Raw genomic sequence first — 9,577 nt, 5'->3', positions numbered from 1 at the left:
ACTCAACACAATGACTATTCAAACTCTTTACTGATGCTTGTCAGGCATATGCCGTAATTTGAAGAATGAACAGTTGTGTGGAAGGCTGCCTAAGTGATGTAGTTTGAAGGCCAGGAAACAAATTCCTACTTAAGTAGTTTAAGTGGTGGGTTGGCAATATTAATATTAAAATAACAATCATGTTTAGATTGTTTTTGAATATTTCTACTTCCATGAGTGCTGAAATTTTCAATCCAAGTCAATGAAACTTATTGATTGGCAAATTGTCAATATTTAGAATAAAAATATTTAAAAGAATTAAAAGCAAGAACCCTAAATGGCATATATAAAATTAGAAAATAATAAACAGGGGATAGGGCTGAGTAGTCATGAGAACCTAAGGTTATATGCTCAGCACTCACATAAAAAGCCAGGCATGAGAGCACAAACCTGTGGGTCTGGCTGTGGTGAGATGTTAGCACCTCTAGAGGTTGCTGGCTAGGGAGGCTAATGAGACCAGCGACCTCCAGGTTTCTCCATTTTTCAGAAACCACTGTGAAGATTGAAGACAATGACATTTAGCTAGCTCTGTCTTCCACACATTCTACCTCACATGTACACACACACTTAAATATTTGCCTGGATACACATAAACACACCCACGAGTGTACACATAAGAGAGAAAAAGAATGGTAATAAAAGAAAAGGACAATGGTGATGTTTTCTGTAGGTCATCATCTTATCTTCTTGTAAGAGGGAAATTGACTAACATGGTTGGGTAGTCTCCTTCAACTACCATTTTTTTCTTTCTTTCTTTTCTTTTTTTTTTGTTTTTTGTTTTTTGAGACAGGGCTTCTCTGCGTAGCTTTGCGCCTTTCTTGGAGCTCACTTGGTAGCCCAGGCTGGCCTCGAACTCACAGAGATCCGACTGGCTCTGCCTCCCTAGTACTGGGATTAAAGGCGTGCGCCACCGACGCCCGGCTCAACTACCATTTTTATGACACTGAAAAAATTCCCATGAAGAACACGACTGGAGTTAAGCAGTATAAATTTCTGTTGTTGAATGTTAATTTAAAATGTGTCACATTTTTGGATGCTGTGGAACATTTGGTTAATGAGGCAAGGATGTGTTCCATTCCTTTATGTTGCATTTGATTAACTCTGTGAAGCTGTGCTATGTGGCTGTTTAAAACACCTGATTGGTCTACTAAAGAGCTGAATGGCCAATAGCAAGGCAGGAGAAAGGATAGGAGGGGCTGGTAGGCAGAGAGAATAAATAGAAGGAGAAAAAGAGAGATTGAGGATGGAGAGAAGGAGGAAGACTCCTGGGACCAGGCAACCAGCCACACAGCCGACCATGGAGTAAGAGTGAAAGTAACACATAAAGAAGCAAGAAAAGTTAAACCCAAAGATAAAAGATAGGCAGGATAATTTAAGTTAAGAGAAGCTGGCAAAAAATAAGCCAAGCTAAGGCTGGCATTTATTAGTAAAAATAAGCCTCCACACACGTGATTTATTTGGCAGCTGGGTGGCAGGCCCCCCAAAAGAGCTAAGAGTAAAAATAATCAACAACAATACGGGAGAATTTACTCAGCATTAGCAGTTGTCAAGCAGACATAGTTTTAAATATCAGCCATAATAAATGTACTGTGGATATGTCTGAAAGCACCAACCCTGGAGTATGCCACAGGAACACTCATACTATAGTGAGTATTTAATGTAATGGAACTTAAATAGCAAATATAAAGCTAAATATTACTCTTACTCCATACTTTGAGCTTGAACATTTTAATCTTCTTGATATTTCTATCATTTTCAATAGCATTAAAGATGATGTTTTTAATTATATTTTCTCAATGTACAGAATTATGATTTACATTGATGTGTTCATAGATTACCTGCTTATGTCCCTCCTCACTGGTGGCCTTTATTTCCTCAGTGATTTGTTATCCTGTCACTGTTCTGGAGTTCACCTCCAAATCATGATTTTTACATCAAAGTATTGTCAATTTTACAACTCGAAAACATGGATGTAATATGTGTACATAAATATATGCCTATATATCATAAATATGAATATTCTTGTTAGAATTACTGTTCAGAGGTGCTGGTTCCTTGAGTAATCACTGTGATGTACTACATAAACTGCAACCAGTGTAAGTGTAAAGCTCTGGGTGTTTGCAGATTACATAGGTATGTCCCTCATGCTCCTGGAAGACTTAATTCTCTATCCATTCATAATTCCCCAGAGCCATACCACTAGTAGAGAAACCACTCACATTTATGGTTGTTCATGGGTGTCAGAGGCATGTATTCTCTTCTGCCTCCTTCATGGCTGTGAAAGGCAAGGCAGCAATGATACAAGGCATTTAGCAAGCATGCCAAGGGACAAGAATCCAAGAATATATTCCCTCTCCTTCCCTCCTTTCTGACTGAAGTTAGGGCAGATGAACTCTCAGCCCTCATCCATGCATGTGTGAGGGTTCAGATGATAGGGGGACATTAAAAGTTTTCCTGTTGTCAGTATTTCCATTCCAGGTTTTCTGCTGTTTGGACAAAGCAAAAAACAAACAAACAAACAAAACAAAAAAATCATTTTTTTAAATTCTACTTTCATGCAATACATCCTGACCACCATGCCCTCTACCCCAGATCTGCTGCTCTTCTTTTCACCTTCAGAAAAGATAAGGCCTCCCAGTGATATTTATTGAACATGGAGTAACATGATGCAATAAGACTAGGCACAAACTCTCATATCAAGGCTGGAGGTGGCAACTCAGTAGGCAGAAAAGGGTCACAGGCAAAAGAGTCAGAAACAGCCCCTGTTCCTATTATTAGGACACATACATACACACACACACACACACACACACACACACACACACACACCTGCTCCCATTATTAGGACACACACACACACACACACACACACACACACACACACACAAAACGACCAGACCCTCTGCATACAAAGCAAGTACATAACTGTGTCCTGGAATTCACATAAGAAACCTCGGTCAGTACATTCTCATTGGAATTTGTATTTTTGTGGAAAAGTAAGAATGGAGACTTTATTCTCTGTTTCCTTCCTGGAGATCCACTACAGAGTTAGATTTCACATCAAAACATAGGCAATTATAGGACTCCATGCTATTTCCTGGACATTAATCAGCTGCTGCAATATTACTTACAGATCCCCAGGGCCACTGAAAAGAGCATGTCACTTCCCTATCTTCTCTCCTTGTTGTATTCCACATTTATGCAAGAACTTACATTTTATGACAAATGGATACCCATCTTGTGGGTAACACACATTCCTCTAAGCACATAGACAGGCAACTCTGAGAAGTGTGCAGACTTTCTGTTTTAGAGGCTTGGCAGCGTGCAATTGTAGTTGTCTTATTGAGAATATAAAGTTTATTGACTCATTATATGCTAGATAAAAAAACAACATAAATGATAGAGTAAAATAATTGAAATTAATCTGCAAACTAGGACCTTAGTGATCGAATTGCCTGACTCCACAGAAGGTTGATAATACCCACTGAACTGACAATAGCCACAATTGAACTATATTCATTTCTGAATTAAAAGATAGAAAATGAGATTTATCCAGTGTAATATCTGAGTATGGCATCATGAACATTCCTGCTAGATGTTATCTTAATGTCAACCACTAGCCAATTAAAATCCTTATAACAGAAGATGCTTGAAGTGATGCTCCCCATAGGGTTGACACTGACAATAAGATGGGCATTTCTTTCAATGTTACCAAATGGAACACAATTGAAATGTGGTAATGTTTGATTTTTCAATGATAGAATAGTTTTTTTCATCTTTGTTTGCTTTTGTGAGATAGGTTGCCACATAGTGCAAGCTAGTCCACAGTTAACTGTGAACTCAATTATGTCTTTTTTTTTTTTTCCTGGAGTTATTGGTATTTTATTTTCAACAGGGAGACCGTGAAGCAGCACGGGGCCGGAGCTGGTGGAACCAGGAATATTTCTGGCACCAGCAAGTTCCACGTGGACCTGGAGCAGGAGCTGGCCGACCTCCATGGCAAAGATGCAGCACTCTTGTTTTCCTCCTGCTTTGTAGCCAACGACTCCACCCTCTTCACCCTGGTCAAGATGATGCCAGGTAAGCAAGCCCAGTGGCAGTGCCCTGGCACATTTGAGGGTTCTGCATGATGACGAGAACATTGGCTACTCAGCAGGCCCACTCCAGGTCAGCCTGGCAGCCCTGTATCAGTGCCCAGGTCGCTGACTGTGTGCTCGGGGTTCCAGCAGAACGTGATCAGTGATGACCGAAACACGGAAGGTCCCGTCCTTAAGCTCCTGACTCGAGTGTCCTTCGTATTCTAGGAAGTCCCTTTAGCACACGCTTCATGCATTTAGTCATAGCCTCACTGAGTTTGAAGTGAGGTACCCATATTTTTTTTTTGAGACAGTTTTTGTTTTGGACATAATCTCACTGTATAACCTAGGCTGCCCTCAGACTCTTGGTTCTCCCACCTCAGAATGCTGGGCTTCTGAGTGTATGGCATTGTGGCTTTAAGGATTGTTCTCTGTGGTTTTTGTGTTTTATGGTTCATGGTGCTGGGATGGAGCCCAGAGTGTCAGCTCATGTGAATCTTGTGCTCAGCTGCTGAGCTCCATCCTAGCAGCCATGGGGATCTCTGCCTCGGCATTTTCCCAGAAGAGAGGCCGTAGCTAGTTTTGTGTCAGGACAAATACTGGCTCCCCGGTACTTTCCATAGTGAACATTTTCAAGGCATTGTCAGCAGGAAAAGGTCTGTTGTATCTGTCCAGGATGTTGCCTCTGTCACTAAGTAGCATTTTTCTCATGTTAGGCTGTGAAATTTACTCTGATTCTGGAAACCATGCCTCCATGATCCAAGGGATTCGCAACAGTCGAGTGCCAAAGTATATCTTCCGCCACAATGATGTCAATCATCTCAGAGAGCTGCTGCAAAGATCTGACCCCTCAGTCCCCAAGATTGTAGCATTTGAAACTGTTCATTCAATGGACGGTAAGTCTACGCTGAGACTAACCTGAAGCCTGAGATATAGAACCAGACTTGAACTGTTTCAAGAGTATGGTGTGTGGGCCCTGGGGATATAGCTGCAGGTTGTCAAGCTTCTGCTTAACTGTGTATAAGGTCCTGCACTTCACTCCAGAAACAAACAAAAATATGATCTGTTTCCTTTTGGTTTTGCATTTTTCTCTACTGGGATTCTGTAATTGGAAAACGTTATATGGATGGGGTAACTGGGTTTTCTGCTCTGGCTGTTGCTAGACTATGACCTCAAGGCAAACGAGAACTGGGGGAAGCTCATTTTCCCTCCAGTGCTAAAAATGACCCCACAGAATGTAAGGTTTGCTGCACAGTGGTGACGCACACCTTTAATCCCAGCACTTGGGAGGCGGAGACAGATGGAACTGAATTCAAAGCCAGCCTGGTCTACAGATCAAGTTCCAGGGCAGCCAGAGCTACACAGAGAAACCCTGTCTCAAAAAACCAAAAACAGAATGTAAGTGCTTCGCTTTGGCTCTAATCACGATTACTAACGTTTTCCTTGACTCTTTAGGAGTAGTGTGCCCGCTGGAAGAGCTGTGTGATGTGGCCCATGAGTTTGGAGCAATCACGTTTGTGGATGAGGTCCATGCGGTGGGGCTGTATGGGGCTCGAGGTGGAGGGATCGGTGATCGGGATGGAGTCATGGCAAAAATGGACATCATTTCTGGGACACTTGGTATGTATGCTTTGTAAATTCGGCCCTTTTACACTGAACTTAGGATGTATAGCAAGACCAATGCCTGGCTGGCTAACTGGCCCTGGGATAGGATAGGAAGCAGTGTGATAACATGTAAAGCCTGGACTGTTTCTCTTTGGGTTGAATTTTGTTGTCATGGCCAGGTCTCAGTCTATAGCCCAGGCTGGCCTCAGGGCAGCCCTCCTGTTTCTGGTTCTCGGGTGCTGGGTTTGCAGGGATGCTACCATTCCCATCTTGCAGTGAATTTTCTCATCCTGGTGAATGCTAGCGCAGCCCTGGGGACATGGAGGGTCACAGACCCCCACAGCTAACTATGACAGAAATTACATTTCTTACCATCTGAGCTCATTCCAGCCATACTTGTGGTTCTTACTACATGCTGTGACGAAAGCCTTCATTCTGTGCTGCTGAATTCAAAAGGAGAGAGCGCTGCCATGCTTTTCTCTGAGGTGTGGGAAATGCTCTGCCCTGTGCCTAGCACAGGGAGCAAGCGGTCCAGCTGTCCCAGCCAGTCCTCTCCTCATGCTGGCACCCTGAAGCCTGGCCTGCCGTCCGGCCTGTGGAGCTCCTGGCTGTGTGACCTTGGCTTAGGAGCTGACCTTTCCATACCTGTTGTTCTTTCCCCGTCGATGTGATGGAAATAGCAATAGGCTGCACATCAGGATTCAGTTCCAGAGGTTCAGTCCATTATCATGACGGGAGCATGGGGGCGTGCAGGCAGAAATGGTGCTGAAACGGAGAGTGCTCAGCCTTCTCAATTATGTGTTTGCATCCCTGATCCTCCCCTGACGCATCTCCTAATAACTGGGATTACTGGTATATAAAACCTTAACCCACAAAAAGGAAATGTTGATTTAACATTTTAATGGAATAAATTTTGATTTTTTCATTAGTTTTGAGAATTTTACACAATACATTTTGATCATATTCACTTCTGTACCCAAACTCCTTCCAGATACACCATTTTCCCAATATACTCAATTTTGTGTCCTCTTAAAAAAATGAATTCACTTTGTGCTGTCCATATATTCTATTTTTCTGCTTTGTTTTCATTTCATACTGACTGAAATTCCTCCCAACTCTTCCCAGCCTTCCCACCTCTCCTTTTTCCAAGATCCATCCCTCCTCCTTTTCCCTTCAGAAAAGAGCAGCATTCCCAGGAACATCCACTGAACACAGAATAGAAAGATACAATAAGACTAGGCACAAACCCTCATATCAAAGCTGTATGAGGCAACCCAGTAGGAGAAAAAGAGTTCCAAGCACAGACCAATGAATCAGAGACACCCCCCTACTCAGATTGTTAGGAGTCCCACAAAGACACCAGCTAACAATTATAACATATATGCGGAATACCTAACACAGACCCATACAGGATTTGTGAAGCCCCACTTACTTGAAGTCTGTAAGTCATGTTCTCCTGGTATCCTCGACCTGTCTGATTCCTACATTTCTTGTTCCCCCTTTTTCACAGAGTTCCCCAGGCTCCAAAAGGAGGGGCACTATGGAGATCTTCCATTTGGGGGACTCTCTCCATCTAATGCTTGGCTTCTATCTGTGATCGTCTTGCCACTGACATGTAGTTAGTTGATCTACCAAAAATTATACTCTTTATAACCAATTCTCCCTCTGCCAGCAGCTATCAACTATCAATAGGTCCTCATCATGTGGTGGGACTTTATGCCTAACTTCCCTCTCTATAATGGGATTTGGTCTGGGTTGAGAATACACAGGTTTTGAGCATGCTGTTACCATCGTGAATTCACATCTGATTGCCCTCTAGTGTCCAGTAAAGTGTTTTCTTTAGTTATCTACCACCTATGACTCCTCCTGTGTTTCTAACCTCGTTTATGCAATGATCATTGAGTTAAAGGTGGCGGGGGGTGTCATGTAATTTAGAAATGCTATTGAGGGCTGATATTCAGTTGTGGAAATTGTGATAATCATCATCTAGTACAAACAGAAGTTTCTCTGATGAGGTTTGAGAGAAGCACTAATCTCTACATGTAGTATAAAGTTTTTTTTATAATTATTTTAATAGTATGTCTATTTATCAGAATAATAGTATTAGTTTCTTCCCTAGGGCCTATGACATGTTTAATTCTATGTTCTAAGCCTAAGAGCAATAGCAATTAAGGATAGCATCTTGTGGAGTGGGCCTTAAACTCAATCAGAATGTAGTTGGTATCTCCCAGGAGAACTAATGACAATCCAGGTCTCAGAAGAGAGAGGGAATCATTGTATTCAGTGACATAACCACTGGTGATTTGTTCTTCAGTTAGCTTCAAATCCATGCTCACATCACTGTTTGCCTTTGTAAGTAAGATGGTATCTTCCATTGGTGAAGAGTTAATCACTATTGAAAGACATTGCAAGAAGCTAAAAGAGAGAAATTAAATTGGACTGCCATGAAAAGAGAAAAACAGATGTCCAATGAAAAGACAAAATAGAAAACTACAATTTTCACCAAGTAAAGAATGTTATGTTATCTAGGGCCCTTGAATGGTCAGAATGTTAAGATCTTTTGCTTAGCATAGGCAGAGATGAGAGTCATTTTAAAACTAATTAATGTGAAGAGAACTTTAGTTTCTTTGCTGAAGAATAAATTGAGAAGTTTAGAACCAGGGCAAAATTTCAAAAATATATGTTACATCATCTAAAAATTCATGAGTTAGAATATTTTTATATATAGATAATGTTTTATCTATAGATAACAATGCACAAAATGATAGTTCAACTTGTTTATAAAAAAACTCATATACTTTACACAAATAGCTACTTTTTTATGTTATCATATTATAGAATGTCTTCCAAAATGTTAGACAGAAATAGGTAATTTAAGTTATAAAATGTATCTCTATTCATCTTCAAATTTGCTTTAAGTGATGTTTAGTCAATAATTTCTTATAATTCTGCAATTATGCATTTAAGTTTTTATTTACTTTTTCTATACAAATACAATTAATATATGAGATAAACTCACAAAATAATTATATATGTAAAACAAATAATATAAAATGCTCAATATATTTATATACTAGAAAAACATATAATGCTAAACAGTTGCTTATGTAATTCTATATTCTAATCATATAAAATATATCAATTATATTTTAAATTTTATATTTTTGAGAATTTCATGAGTTCTGTATTTACAACATCCCACCAGCTATCCAACTCCTGCCATGTCCCCCAACTGTTCAAGTTCAAGACCTCTTATTGTTTAATTATTGTGTGTATACACACACACACACACACACACACACACACACACACACACACACGTATGAATTTATAAATGAATCCTGCTGAGTTCATTTGGTGGTGTTTGCTCCATATGAGTTTAGCACTGACATCTTGGTACTGGAAATCCTATCAGTGGGCCGTTCCTGGAGATGACTGTTTTTCCATCTTTCAACAACTATTAATTGTCTCTGGCTCTTCATCTAGGGAAAGGAGCCTTGCGAGAATTTTTCCATCCATATTTTAATAACACATTACTCTAAATAATTTAGAAAATGCTTGAATTATTCTTAAAAGTTTAGTCCTCTGCTGTGGGATGCCTTTCTGTATTGTGCTGTGAATATGTGTTGCTCTGATTGATAAATACAACTGCAGGGTATGATAAGGTTAGGTGGTACATTTGAACTGAAGACAAGATGAAGAATGGTCGAGTCTGGGAAAATGCCAGCTTACCACCAAAGGAGCCACATACCAATAGGCCAGTAACACCATGGCCAGGTGGCAACATATAGATTAATAGAAGTGGGTTGAGTTAAGTTATAAGAGGTAGCTAGCAAGAAGCCTGTCCCATAGTTCAT

The 9,577-nt window shown here is 40.5% G+C and overlaps 1 protein-coding gene across 1 annotated transcript; it reads left to right on the top strand.

Moving 5' to 3' along the window:
- Positions 1–1,336: 1,336 nt before the first annotated feature.
- Positions 1,337–5,783, top strand: LOC121828229 (5-aminolevulinate synthase, non-specific, mitochondrial-like). Its single transcript, XM_042274572.2, has 4 exons — positions 1,337–1,341; positions 3,911–4,119; positions 4,832–5,011; positions 5,571–5,783. Exons 1-4 carry the CDS (start codon positions 1,337–1,339, stop codon positions 5,750–5,752), a joined length of 576 nt encoding a protein of 191 aa, XP_042130506.2. The 3' UTR covers positions 5,753–5,783.
- Positions 5,784–9,577: the final 3,794 nt, after the last annotated feature.

This window comes from Peromyscus maniculatus, chromosome 3, assembly GCF_049852395.1.
Source record: "Peromyscus maniculatus bairdii isolate BWxNUB_F1_BW_parent chromosome 3, HU_Pman_BW_mat_3.1, whole genome shotgun sequence".
Taxonomy (NCBI): Eukaryota; Metazoa; Chordata; class Mammalia; order Rodentia; family Cricetidae; genus Peromyscus; species Peromyscus maniculatus.
This window is presented reverse-complemented; position numbering and strand designations above follow the sequence as displayed.

Bases quoted from the DNA above. Each gene is read 5' to 3' on its own strand.
- LOC121828229 (XM_042274572.2), top strand. The intron at 4,120-4,831 runs GTAAGCAAGCCC...TTCTCATGTTAG, and splicing joins CCTGGTCAAGATGATGCCAG to GCTGTGAAATTTACTCTGAT. The intron at 5,012-5,570 runs GTAAGTCTACGC...TTGACTCTTTAG, and splicing joins AACTGTTCATTCAATGGACG to GAGTAGTGTGCCCGCTGGAA.